At 43.6% G+C, this 14404-nt stretch overlaps 1 protein-coding gene across 2 annotated transcripts in view; it reads left to right on the top strand.

Annotated features, from left to right (window-relative positions):
• The window catches only part of ccnjl (cyclin J-like), a 36586-nt gene extending 24692 nt beyond the window's left edge, over nt 1-11894 (top strand). For both annotated transcript variants that reach the window (XM_084331828.1, XM_084331829.1), the window contains exons 4-6: nt 5860-6159; nt 9717-9876; nt 10567-11894. In XM_084331828.1, coding sequence (XP_084187954.1) covers nt 5860-6159; nt 9717-9876; nt 10567-11101 — 995 coding nt within the window. In that variant the 3' untranslated portion in view covers nt 11102-11894. The remainder of the gene's footprint in view (nt 1-5859; nt 6160-9716; nt 9877-10566) is intronic.
• The last annotated feature ends 2510 nt before the right edge of the window (nt 11895-14404 follow it).

Here is a 14404-nt window from a genome sequence, read left to right as displayed (position 1 = left end):
TAGTGCTGCGTTCACACTGCAGGCCTTAGTGCTGCATTCACACTGTAAGCCTTAGTGCTGCGTTCACACTGCAGGCCTTAGTGCTGCGTTCACACTGCAGGCCTTAGTGCCCAATTCTGATCATTGCACAGATCAGATTTTAGTTGTTTGGCTGTTGTGTTCACATTATTACTGACCCGCATGCGCAAATGAACACTAGAGAAGAGGATGGACGTAAATATTGTGACAAAAGTCAATCTAGAGCAGGGGTGTCAAACTCATTTTCACAGAGGGCCACATCAGCATTATGGTTGCCCTCAAAGGGCCAAAGACCGTATAAATGTTAATGTAATGTAAAATAAATGTAGCTACTCATTTACATATTGTTAAACATGTTGTTTCTGTATTTATTACTTATTCAAGTTATACATATTGCATATGCATTTGCATAGATGTAAACATATATGTTAGCTTCTGTTATTTTAACAAATAATTTTAGTTTATCAGAACCCCATATTACTCCATTAATCAATGATCAAACCATGCAAGTAAATAACAAAGAAGAAGATCATCAAATACAAGCTATGACATTAAGTTTGTTCAAAACCTTTTTGTCACAGGAGTCAAGAGGGGCAGAACTAACAACTGAGCTGCAAAGAACACGTGGGACAGATGTAGCAGATGTTACAAAAACAAATGGCTGCACACAACCTTGCAGAGCCAGAGGCCATACATCCAACTAATGGAAGATAGTTTAATTAACAGATTACAGAATGGGTACAGTACCGTACAGCTCAATACACACAATTGTTAAGGGGATGCAGACCAGAGAAAGACTTTCGACTTGTTTACATCAGGGTCCACCATTTTCTATTCATAATGAAATCGCTATTATGTGTCTGCATGAACACACAACTGTAACTGTACTCAAAAATAACAAAATAAGGGTTGTCTCAGTTCACAACTATATTGGTCAAGTTTTGGGTGAGACTTGTTTGCGTCCCTACAGCTTCTTATTCAATTGAGCGAGATGCTCGGTTATGTCACACAGCCAGTTTGCATCTGACGGTTCAGACAATATTTCTTCAACCCTTTGTTACCTATTCTGCCTGGATCTTTTTTGTATTTTGGGCTGTAAAATTGTCAAAGAATGTCTGAGGAGTAAGTGCTTTTGGCTTTTTTCCTTTGTTACTTCATCAATACCTCAGATGTTCAACATACATGTATGTGTAAGAATGTGTAATAACTAAGGCTGTCAAAGTTAAAGCTTTATTAACGCATTAACCCACAATTATTTTAACGCCGCTATTTTTTAACCCAAGATTAATGTTTAAAAAAAAAAGATTTTTTTTTTTTTTACCAGAGCTCTTGGGGGGCCACATCAAATGACGTGGTGGGCCACATTTGGCCCGCGGGCCATGAGTTTGACACCTATGATCTAGAGTGATGTAAAAGTCGCATGACTGTTCAGACTGAGGTCGCATTGCAAAGAATCCTGTATCTGATTTAGGACCACATATGAAATCAGAAAGATCAGATTCCATGCGATTTGTGCTGTTCACAACGCCATGGAAAAAAAACAAGATGTGAGTCACTCGTCATGAGTCAGATTTGGTCCACTTTTGCCTGCAGTCTGAATGTTTTTTTTATTTTTATTTTTATTAACCTTTATTTACCCAGGGTAGGTTCGCTGAGCTGATGCTATTTTTCAGGAACGCCCTGCTTCACATTCACACAGTTCCATTCACACCTGGGAGCTGCCCAGTACAACCACAGTCTGACACCATTGGCCACTGAGCAACTCCACTTTGCAGTTGGGGGTTAAGTGCCTTGCTCAAGGGTAGTAGTAGTTTAGTAGTAGTAGTTTATTTTTTCAGTCATCATCTCACACAATACAATATACACCATCATTTATCAATATTTGATTTTTACAGTGACTGAAAAGGTACAGACTGAAGCATAGTGCTTATATGTGCCTGTCCTATATTCTTAACAAAAAATTGAAAAATGTTGACTCCAAGTCCAACTCCAAGGGCACTTCAGCGGTTGGTGTTAGGGGGATGGGAAAGTCAAGTCAAGGATGGGAAAGAGTTATGAATTCACTTCCCCAGCCCAGATTCTTCCTGCCGGTCTCGGGGATCGAACCGGCGACCTTCCGGTCGTCACAAACCCGCTTCTCTAACCATTCAGCCACTGCTGAATGTAGCCTTAGTGGTTTAGCTCCCAGGTCTGCGATGATCTTGGTGTCTATAAAGATTATGTACAAATCTACTTCTGAAAATCTGAAAACCAAAGGGAAACCCTGCTAATAAGTTTTCTCACCAGTACACCGAAGTCTCCACTAGGTTTTCATGATACACAGAGTATCTCGATACTCTGCCATTAAAAAAACGGTCCAATAACGGTCCAATACTCCATTTTATTAGTATCGTCCTGCCCCCCCCCTCCCTCTCTCTCTCTCTGCAGCTGTAACAGAATATTCTTTATTATTTTTAAGTCAACAGTGTCAGAATATTCTGTTATTTTATTAATAAAGATATTTTAGGTTTTTGCTGTGGTATCGTTTTAGAACCGGTATTGTGAGGCTCTGAACCTTAGGCTGGTATCAGTATCGAAGTCAAAATGTTGGTATTGTGACAACTCCTAGTCCCCACCACCAGCCATCCTCTAAATCAGGGGTCTCAAACTCAATGTACCTGGGGGCCGCTGGAGGTAGAGTCTGGGTGAGGCTGGGCCGCATCAAATATTACACAAAAAAAGGGTTTCAAATATAAAAAAAAAAAAAAAGTACAACTGATCCAATCTTCTCAATATTTAGCAATAACATTTCAGAACATGAACAGTTCTTCAGAACAACGCAATACATCTTCAACAAACTACCCCTTTGCCTCATCATAAAACCTCACAAACACCAGCAACTGAGCATTCTCAGTGGTGTCAGTGGACTCCTCCACAGCTATGGAAATGCACTGTGCATTTTTTTTTTTATTCTATCACAAAGCTGTTTAATCAAATAATCAGCCAGTATTTGATATTCTGGTTGCTGTGCTATCTGAGGGGGATTTGCTTTTGTTTGCCTTCAAACATGGTCTCCATCACTTCAGTCATACATTATTTTATATGTATGCATCAGAGAATGGCTTCTTGTGTTTAGCCAACACCCATGCCACTGAGTGAGGACTTGGTTGCTTTTTCTCGTTGTGACATAGATTTAACAATAATTCTGCTTGCAGCTTGATATGATGATTTCATTCCATTTATTTTTGTCTTAGCACTGAATTTTGAGGAAAGGTTGCATAAAAATAACTTGTTTCGTAGTGGCGTTTCAAATATGCCACTCTTCACAAGAGCTACCGTTTCTTGGCATAATTACTAATTAGGCACATTGGTTTGGTGCTGGGAGGATGCACGCATATTTTTCAGTCAATTCACCGTTTAATTGCAGCGATTTTCACTGTCGACTTTTCTTTTACTGGCCATCTTTGAACATGCCACATTTTTCTACTAACTGCCTGCTGGCGAAACTAGGCTACTAGCTACAGTACCTGCAGATTAGACTACCTGTAGATGCACTATCAACTCTGGCTCTGACTCGGAATTGAAAGAGACGACACGCATTCCGTGAAGACCCGCCCTACTCTGCCTCTGATTCGCAGACTGGGTGATGGGGGAAACGGTGACGGGACGCCGAATGTGATTGGACCAGAGTAGACAGACACAGACAGACAGTGCAGTGCAGCCGGACAGGCAGAGCACTGCTTGCAGAGGAGGAGATAGCGGAGAATTTCGAGGATGCCTGCCATACGCACTGGGTCTGGGTGACAGGATATATTTTCCTTCCACTTGGTATCACTCCGGAATCACGTTTCAACCAAGTCACTAACGTAACGTTGCTGTCATGAGCCTGCACTATGGTAGCCTACAAGTGATAAAATAAATAAAACATCCAACTCGCGCAACGACGCGGCAAAAAGTTGCGTGCGGGCCGCACTAACACTAAACTTTGTCAAGTAGGGGGCCGCAAAATATCATCCAGCGGGCCGCAATTGGCCCGTGGCCGCGAGTTTGAGACCCCTGCTCTAAATCCTTCTGCAAGATGCCTATTATGCATTGTCTAAACATTCCAATGACACAAACTAACAAACAAAATTACATAACGGTAACCGGTCATGATAAAGAAATCCCATAATAATATACCAAGGTCACTCTCATAATAATTAAATCTAAATCCTAGAGAGGGAGAGAAAAAAAGGCCAAAATCATTATTCTTACCTAATCTCTTTGTCAAATCAACGTTTTCCTTTCTGAAAGAGATGCAGGTTGTGTTGACCCTTTCACTGCTGCACTACCAAACGGTTAACCCTTTCACTGCGACAATACACAGAAGGTTAACCCTTTCACTGCCACACGACAGCAGGTTAACCCTTTCACTGACACACTACAGAAGGTTAACCCTTTACTATCACACTACCGACAGTAACTGTCGGTAGTGTGATTGTAAAGGGTTAACCCTCTGTAGTGTGGCAGTGAAAGGATTAATGAGGCCTAGCGGTTCTTTCTGCTCCCTGGAAAACTTGATCAGCCCAAAGAATCGCATAAATAAGGCCCTTATTTACCTGGAACCTGTTCTACCTGGTCTGTCATGAACCCAAAACAAATAAATAGAGAAGTAAAAAAAGAGTATTGCTGCGTGATCAGTCTGCTGGGGGGAGCTGCTGGCACCAGCTGCGTCATTTCTTCTCAAAGATATCTCTCAAATACATCGTAGTAGAATTACAACCAACTGTTTACAATACCTATTTAACCTCCCTATCTCTCTCTCCTTCTCACTATTTTCTGTCTATATATATTCAGAACTACTGTGACATTGTCTCCTGCTGTTACTTTACACAACTTGTATTGCATTTATTGCTTGTTTTCATTGCTTAGTTGTGTGTGCAGTGTATATATATATATATATATATATATATATATATATATATATATATATATATATATAATTTTATTTACATTTTAACCTATTCTCATATTTTATCTTATGATAAGATTAGATGAATTCCTGAGGTAAATTCCTGAATTTCCCCAAGGGGACCAATAAAGGAATATCTTATCTTAAGATATCCCTTTATTACCCTTTGGGGAAATTCAGGCATCATAACAGCTTGGGGGAGGGGCGGTACAGGTATAGACAGGGTAATAATAGTAGAAAGACATAAATAGAGGCAATACAATTGTATCTGAATATACAAATATGTGGGGCGGGGGAACTTGTTTTTTATTGATGTTGTTGCTGCTTGGTCAAGGAACCAAAACCAAGGAATTTCACTCTTATATGCTGTAAAAAGTATATACTGGTATTAAAGATCACTTACACTCACTCACTCTCTCTTTTTCACCCACTAACTCACTCTCCCTCTTTCTCTCTATCTTTCACTCACTAACTCACTCTTTCACTCAATCACTCACTCACTAACTCTTTCACTCACTCACTTCCCCCCACCCCCTTTCTCTTTCACTCTCCACCTCTCTCTTTCACTCTCCACCTCTCTCTTTCACTCACTAACTCTCTCTCTCCCTCTCTTTCACTCACTAACTCTCTCTTTCACTCTCACTCTTTCGCTCTCTTTCACTCACTAACTCTCTCTCCCTCTCTCTCTCTTTCCCTCACTCACTATCTCTTTCACTCACTAACTCTCTCTCTCTTTCTTTCACTCACTAACTCTTTCACTCACCAACTCTTTTCTCTCTCACTCACTCACTCACTCACTCACTCTCACTCACTCACTCACTCACTCACTCACTCACTCACTCACTCACTCACTCACTCACTCACTCTCTAACTCTCTAACTCCCTCTCTCTCTCCCTCTCTCTCCCACCAGGTAAGTTTGAGGAGAAGGAGGACCGCGTCCCCAAACTGGAGCAGTTGAACTCTCTGGGCTTCATGTGCAGCCTGAACCTGACGCTCAACAAGAAGGACCTGATCAAGATGGAGCTGCTGCTGCTGGAGACGTTCGGCTGGAACCTGTGCATGCCCACGCCCGCACACTTCATCGACTACTACCTCCACGCCTGCGTGCAGGAGGGCGACCTGTACAACGGCTGGCCCCTCTCCTCCGTCTCCAAGACCAAGGCCTTCATGGACAAGTACACCCACTACTTCCTGGAAGTCTCGCTTCAAGGTAGTTTTGAGTTTGTGTGCCGATTAACTTAATTAAAGTATAGATTTGTCACTCGAAGAGACGTATAATGTCATGGTCTGGTGTGTATAAATGTGAAGAGGGCCTTTTGTCGTTATTTGTTTTGGTCTCGTGGTCACTAGGGGTGGGAAGAATAATCTGTTCATGTAATAATTGCGATTCTAGCGCTTGCAGTTTCCTCATAAATGCGTAATATTCAATAATCGATTATCTACGTTTAGTCTTTTGGGGTTTTTGAGTGTTCTTTATTTTTTTACTGGAATTGTGTGTTAATTTAAATCCTCTGAATTTCCATTGACTCAGTTTTTTTAACCATGAAGTGTGACAAGACTTGTTCTCTTGAAGAGAGAGGTCTTCTCATGCAGAGAGAGAGGTCTTCTCATGCGGTGAACTGGTGTGAAACATAATTAACATCACAATCTATTGAATGAAACCGAGTCAGAAATTGCGACGTATGAAGAATCGTTTGATGATCAAATGGTAGCCCTGACGATCAGAATTGCATTGTGAGGTCTCTGGTGATGCAGTGATAGATAACATGGACATTAATGCAGCGATGGATAACATGGACATTAATGCAGTGATAGATAACATGGACATTAATGCAGCGATGGATAACATGGACATTAATGCAGCGATGCAAAGATGCTTTATCTGCTTATAATAAAACCATCCGCTTAGCAAGGAAAGACTACTTCTCTAAAATCATTACAGAAAATGCTGGAAACTCCAGAATCCTTTTTTCCACTATTAATCTACTACTCAACACTGCCCCTACACCTCCTCAGTCATCAATGGTTAAGTGTGAAGAACTTGCACTATTCTTTAACAACAAAATAACCTTGATCAGGGCCAGCATTACTCATGATGGAAATTCACAACAAAGCTGATTGCAGCAAACCGTGCAATGTAACCATGAGAAGTTTCACATGCATCACATTAGATGTACTCTGCAAAACTGTCTCAGAATGTAACTCCTCCACCTCAGACATTGACCCTATACCTACAGCTTTCTTCAAACGGGTGTTTAATAGTGTTTCAAGCCCTGTGCTAGATATCATAAACACTTCCCTTAGAACTGGTATTTTCCCAGATGCCTTTAAAACAGCAGTTGTAAAGCCATTACTAAAAAAAACCTAACTTGGATAGTAATGAAATGGCAAATTATCGTCCAATATCCAACCTACCATTTATTAGCAAAGTACTTGAAAAGATAGTTTCAGTTCAAATAAATTCCTTTCTTGAAGAGAACAACATCTTAGAAGAATTTCAGTCGGGATTCAGAAAATATCATAGCACTGAAACTGCCCTCACCAAAATAATCAGTGACCTCAGGCTAAACTCTGACGAGAATAAGATCTCCATCCTTATCCTGCTAGATCTCAGTGCAGCATTTGATACAATCGATCACGATATTCTAATCGATCGTCTTGAAAACCTTGTCGGTTTCTCAGAACATGTGCTAAGCTGGTTCAAAACATACATCAGAGGGAGGAAATTCTATGTTAGACTAGGAGAGCAGATGTCTGATATATACGACAACAACTATGGAGTTGCACAAGGGAGTTGCTTAGGTCCTTTACTCTTCTCCCTTTACATGTTACCGCTGGGTGATATCATCAGAGAACATAATGTAGATTTCCTTAGCTATGCGGATGATACACAACTGTACATATCTGCTGAACCAAATGATACAGCGATTAGCTCCATTACAGACTGCTTACTGGCAATAAATAAATGGATGAGTAAGAACTTCCTGAAACTAAATGAGAACAAAACTGAAATTCTAATTATCGGCCCCAAAAATAAACGTTAATAAAGAACCTAAGAGGACTAACCCCTTGGATCAAATCTGAGGTCACTAGTCTCGGGGTTATCATAGATTCAGACCTGAACTTCAATTCTCATATTAGCAAAGTAACGAAAACATCGTTCTTCCATCTCAGAAATATAGCAAAAGTAAGACCATTTATTAATCAGAACGATGCTGAGAAGCTAATTCATGCATTCATATCTAGCCGGTTAGACTACTGTAATGCACTTTTCACAGGTCTCCCTAAGAAAACCACAGAGAGGCTTCAGCTAATCCAAAACTCTGCAGCCCGACTGCTAACTAGAACCAAAAGGAGAGAGCACATTAGTCCAGTCTTAGCTGCTTTACACTGGCTTCCTGTAACATTTAGAATTGACTTTAAGGTCCTTCTCCTTACATACAATGCTCTAAATGGACAAGGACCTAGCTACATCACCAACACTCTAATAAATTACACGCCAGCAAGAACACTGCGATCATCAGCTGCTGGACTACTAGAGGCTCCCAGAAACAGTCAAAAGAGGATCGGTAATGCAGCCTTTATCAACTATGCCCCAAAACTGTGGAACAAACTACCCCAAAACATCAGGGAAGCCAACTCGCTAGACATCTTCAAAAGACAGCTTAAAACCTATCTCTTTGCTCAGGCATTTCAATGACTTATCTGCACTATTCTTACCCTGCCTACTTTTCTATGCTAATTTTATCTTATTTTACACTGCCTATCAAATTCATGTGTCGGTTATCACACTTTTTTTACTTCTTACTGATTACTATTTTTAAACTGAATCATTTTAAACAATTTTTCACACTTTTTACTGTAACCTTGCTATTTACATTTTTTACTGTTGTATGTCTGTTCTATTTTATAATTTTTAGACTATTTTTAAACTTAATAATTTTAAACTACTTTATTATTTGTATTACTGAATAGAGAGCCTATTAGGATGCTAGATCCTAATGTGAAACACTGATTTACCATACCCTGCTATGCTCACCCATGTCTGTATTTTTACTGTTGTGAAGCACTTTGAACTGCAACCTCTGTATGAAAAGTGCTATACAAATAAAGTTATTATTATTATTATTATTATTATTATTATTATTATTATTATTATTATTATTATTAATGCAGCGATGGATAACATGGACATTAATGCAGTGATAGATAACATGGACATTAATGCAGCGATGGATAACATGGACATTAATGCAGCAATGGATAACATGGGCATTAATGCAGCGATAGATAACATGGACATTAATGCAGTGATAGATAACATGGACATTAATGCAGCGATAGATAACATGGACATTAATGCAGTGATAGATAACATGGACATTAATGCAGTGATAGATAACATGGACATTAATGCAGCGATAGATAACATGGACATTAATGCAGCGATGGATAACATGGACATTAATGCAGCGATGGATAACATGGGCATTAATGCAGCGATAGATAACATGGGCATTAATGCAGACAATGGTAGACAATGAAAATGATGCGTAAACGTTACGCCGATAGCGGTAGCCGTTCCAAACCACCAGTGAGAACGAGAGGCCTGTGGAAGAGAAAGAGAAACCGCTTTGAGTTTCGAACACGCTCTACTGAAATGTGAAGTCTGTCTGATGTTGGGATCCTGTAATGATGAGACGTCCCTGGATCATGGTCGGATCAGTGTGTTGACATGCCCGCTGTCTCTTGTCCCGTGTGCTGCAGACCATGCCTTCCTGAGTTTCCGGCCGTCTCAGGTTGCGGCGGCGTGCGTGGCCGCCTCGCGAATCTGCCTCCAGATCTCCCCGAGCTGGACCAGCGCACTCCACCTGCTCACCGGCTACACCTGGGAGCACCTCACCCAGTGCATTGAACTCATGCTGCTGTAAGGAAGACACGCACGCACGCACGCATTCACACTCTCCCTCTCTCACACACTCAACTCAGGGTTAGGTTTATAAACGACCACACCCCGAGTTTCTCTACAAGGCAGTTTATGGGCACACTGCATTGCTGGATCGGAGCTCCAGGACCTTTATCACACTCGCTTTGGCGATTGGCTTTTTTTTACAATTAAGGTTCCCAGAGTTTGCACTGAATTAGGAACATCTGCTTTTAGCCTCTGTGCCCCAGAAACACGGACACGTCAGTTTAAATCGTTAATAGCAAACCACTTCACCACAGTCTGCAGTTGTTTTGAATTATTTTAAATGTTTAATTGACGTGACTTTCTGTTTCCGTTATTATTTATTACGTATTCTATTTCTTGACGTCATTGTAAAGGAGAGCATGCTCTCAATGACCCTTCAAGATTGAATGAATCGATGAACAACAAAGAAAAAGAGAGAAAATGGTGTGAAAATAGAGTTTCTATTACTCCATTGACAGCCAGGTTGCAATATACAACAACAACAACAACAACATGCATAACTGACGACGTCGGCCACAAGGACGCACACCACCCGCTCTCTCCCTGCGGCACCACGTCTGTCAGTTCTGCCGCGGCACACGGAGGCACGTGTTTGTTGGTGTAATCAGGCCCTCATTGTTGTCCCTCTGCCTCTCCTCTCCGCAGTGCTCATGACAACGACGTCAAGGAGGCCAACAAGACCAAATCCACGCCTCCTCCCCGCCCCTCGGCCCTGCAGTCCCAGCCGCTGCCCTCCCACCTCTCCCCGGTGTCGGCCATCCAGAGACAGGCCTCCTCCTCCTCCTCCGCCCCCACCCCCCAGCAGCTGCTGTTCCAGCCGGGCGGCTTCCCGCACCTCTCCCAGCATTCCCCCTCGCTGTCCCAGCTGCACGCGCTCGCCGACTCCCAGGCCCTGGTGGGGCCCGTGGTGAGCGTGTCGCAGGACTTTCTCCAGACCCACCGGATGGGCCTGCTGACGGGGCCCGCCTCCATGGCGCCGGGCGGCGCGTTCCCCTCGTACCCGAGCCTCCAGCCCGGGGCGCGCGGCGCCCTGCCCCTCCAGGGCCCCATCTCGGTGCAGATGGCCCTGACGGCGGAGCCGCGGCACTGCCTGAGCATGGCCTACAGCGGGGGCTACCTGGGCACCCACCACCACCACGCCGCCCACCACGGCTTCACCGCCGGCTGCTTCGACAGGTGACGCCAGGAGACGGAGGGGGAATGCAACAAACCCCACGCCACGCTTCCATCCCAGCTCCCGCCCCCCCTGCGGTCCCTCGCCGACCTGCTCTCCCTCTCCGTCAGCACGCCGCCACCTTCGTCCCGGCCCGAGGCGCCGCCCCAGAGGCGTCTCAAGCGCAAGCAGCGGTCGAAGCGGAACGTGGACCCCCTGGAGGTCATCACTCTGACGTGACACGCGGCCAACAACCGCGAGACTCTTGACTGTGACCTCAAAGCCACAGCCACTCTGGATTCTCGGGCATTGATCCTGTTTTTTTTTTTTGCCATACTGTTAAAACTGTTTATATCTCTGGAGTATGATTCCCGTTATCATTGATCTCACTGTGAAGGAGAAGCGGGCGGCCTCCCACCCGATCCCGGCTCATTCCAGTGCCTCTTCTCCATCATCACACGATAACTTCACACTCGCCGGATTCCAAGCGTACAGGGAGCACACGGATCCCAGATCGGGATCTCTCGTTGCTTTTACACATCTCCGTTGCAATCCAAAAAATATATAAAAGAAAGAAAGAAAAGAGAGAACGTGGGAACACATTTGGAAAAGGAGAACTGGGCCAGTCACATATATGTTTTGTTGAACCTCCGCTCTGAAAGAAGAAGTAAAATGGGCAAAATGGAGACTTATTTTTTTTTGACTTGCTAGAGAACAAAGAGCTCATGTCACTTATATGCTAGCGGACCGGAAGCCACGCCACCTGCGTGTCGACAAACACGGCCTCTGGCGCCTCTCGAGCCGGAGCTGCAGGAGGCTCTGAGGATCCCTCTCTACTCACAGTGGTTCTCAAAACCTTTTCGTGTCGAGGACCGACGCACACAGCAGGCCGTGGATCCCCCCCCCCCCCCCCCTATTCGATGAGATTTTTTATACGATTATACAATAAGATGCAAAAAAAAAAAAGAAGAAGGTCCATAGCTGTCTATACTATAGATAACAGTGGAGAGAGAGTGAAGCCTATAGTCGCTCTTATTTCACTCTCTCACTTCTAGTGAATGAAGTAGTGAAATTAAACTAGTCCCCATTTTTCTGGGAACGCCCACAGAGAGGGGTGTGTGTGTGGAGGGGGGCAGGGAGTTGATTGTTCTGTCTGCACAGCAGGGAAAATCCACAATTGATTGTTTGTCCGAGCGACCGCTGTGATTGGAGGATCAAGAAAAGAGGGCGGGGATCGAGAGGTCAATTCTGTTATACCTGCCATGTATTGATTCTCTCTCCTACCCCCCCCCCCCCCCCCCCCCCTTATCACCTGTTCACTCCTCCAAAGTCCGGCCTCTGGGATGTTCTCTCTCAACTCCGAACCCCCCCCCCCCCCCCCCTGGCCGCCGTGTCAAACTAAGAAAAATAATGAAAAAAGCTTTGATTTCAACGTCTCCAGCAGCACCGCTCGTAAAGAAGACTTTGAGAGAAAGAAGGGACGAGGACAGATTGCGATTGGTCGAAGGAGACGACCTGGTTGATGTATAACATGCAAAATGCTGCTTCCTCCTTGTGAACTCACGGGTCTGTGTGTGTGTGTGTGTGTGTGTGTGTCGACGACTCCAATGTTTACATGAACCGCTGGGTATCAGGGACTTTGAACAAGATTACTTGAATACGATGCCATTGAAGCGTGCCGTAGCTTTTCTTTTTTTTCTTTTAATTTATGATGACACTTTTTGTTGATGTTGATTTTTCTTTTTGTACTCGTTATTTTTTTTTTTTTTTTACCGATGTATAAACACACTACGAAATATGAAATAGAAGCGACTTCTTTTCATCTCTGTGCCCCCTTGTATAGCGAACTAGAGAATCAGTCTCAGGTTTTCAGGCTGAAAAATACTTCTCTCCCCCCCGCCCCCCCTCAGCCTCCTCCATACTGTGTCCCCACTGAGTGTGCTTTAAGTGGATGCTAATGCGGCACCCAAGGGGTCTGGCGTATCCCGCTTCTCATCAAGACGACCAGGCACTCCTTTAGAAGTCAACGAGCGACTGCCGAGCCTTTTAGGTAAAGAGAAAAAAAGGAGAAGAGAGAGAGAGAGAAAAAAAAAAGCAAACGAACAGCCTATACTTGCGTCCTGGTGAAACGACCTTGCGGTGAATCGCTAGACATCTGTAAGCCGGTCTCTTCAGTAATTACTTCCCAGATTTCTAAAGCAAAGCCTGCAATTCCCAAACTTCCACTTCCTGTTGAAGCATAAACACATCCAGATTCCCAGGGCCGGTCACAAGGGGTTGTCCGCTGGTTACCGTGGCAATGACTGGAGAAATCACTGTGGAACCTTTTTTTTTTTTTTTTGTATAAGGGTGGGTTACTCCTGACTGAAATGACACCAATGGCAAGGTTACTCTTGTCGGAGACTCCCGACTTCGATTGGACTACTATGAATAACTGACTTTGATATGTCTGCTCATTACATGGTCGCCGTGCCTCACTCACAGACTGGCTCCCTGGAAATCAAGAATTCTCCGGCTTTATATACTTTGAACTCGTGAGAGGTTGCTGCGGACATCCTACCATGCCTAGTGCCTTGTCCCCACGCAATCGTCAGGCTCGAGTTACGCTGTGAACTGTACAAGTGGAAAGTCAGATATGTAATGTACCACATAACACTGTATGAACTGAAACCTACTGAAACCATGAACTGTGGATGAATTATGGCCTCTCTCCGGTGAGCATCTTCAGCCCTGGATCACAGAGACTCTTCCAGCCAGACCTCTGTATATTTTCTACCACTCATAAGGTCATGTCCATATACTTTTCCATTTGCTTATGGTAAAACGCTATGCCTTTTTTGTTTTGTTAACTTTGTATAGTTTTGTTATTTTTTACATTCCTTTTTTTGAGTGCATTTTTAGTTAAAGGGATAGTTTGGATTGTTGGGACATTTAAGTTGTATAAAATACTTGCCAGTGGTGTAGTGGATGCAAAGCTATCAGTTTATTTACGGAGTCCCGCGGTCGGAGTTCTGGTCGGGTTCTGAGTGAACCGGAAAGCAAATGGGGTCTTGAAAACCAAAAGGTTCTAATCCACAACATGCAGGCCAAAGGGTTACCCGTTTCTAACACAAAATCATTGTCCTCCAGCACTTGGCACTATTTTGTCTCTTGGAAAAAGCCGGTGTATTACTACACGCTGGAGCCGTTTCACAGGTTGTCGGCTGTTTCAAAATACTGAAGGATGATGATTTTGTGTCAGAAATAGGTAACCCTCTCTGCCTACATTTTGCAAGACCCCCGTTTCTTCCGTTCGCTGCCCGTCTAAAGCTTCCTGGTTCACTCGGAACC

The sequence above is a fragment of the Notolepis coatsorum genome (genome assembly GCF_963971535.1).
Source record: "Notolepis coatsorum genome assembly, chromosome: 16".
Taxonomy (NCBI): domain Eukaryota; kingdom Metazoa; phylum Chordata; class Actinopteri; order Aulopiformes; family Paralepididae; genus Notolepis; species Notolepis coatsorum.
Note: the sequence above shows the minus strand (reverse complement) of the source record. Positions and strands in the feature narration are given on the sequence as shown.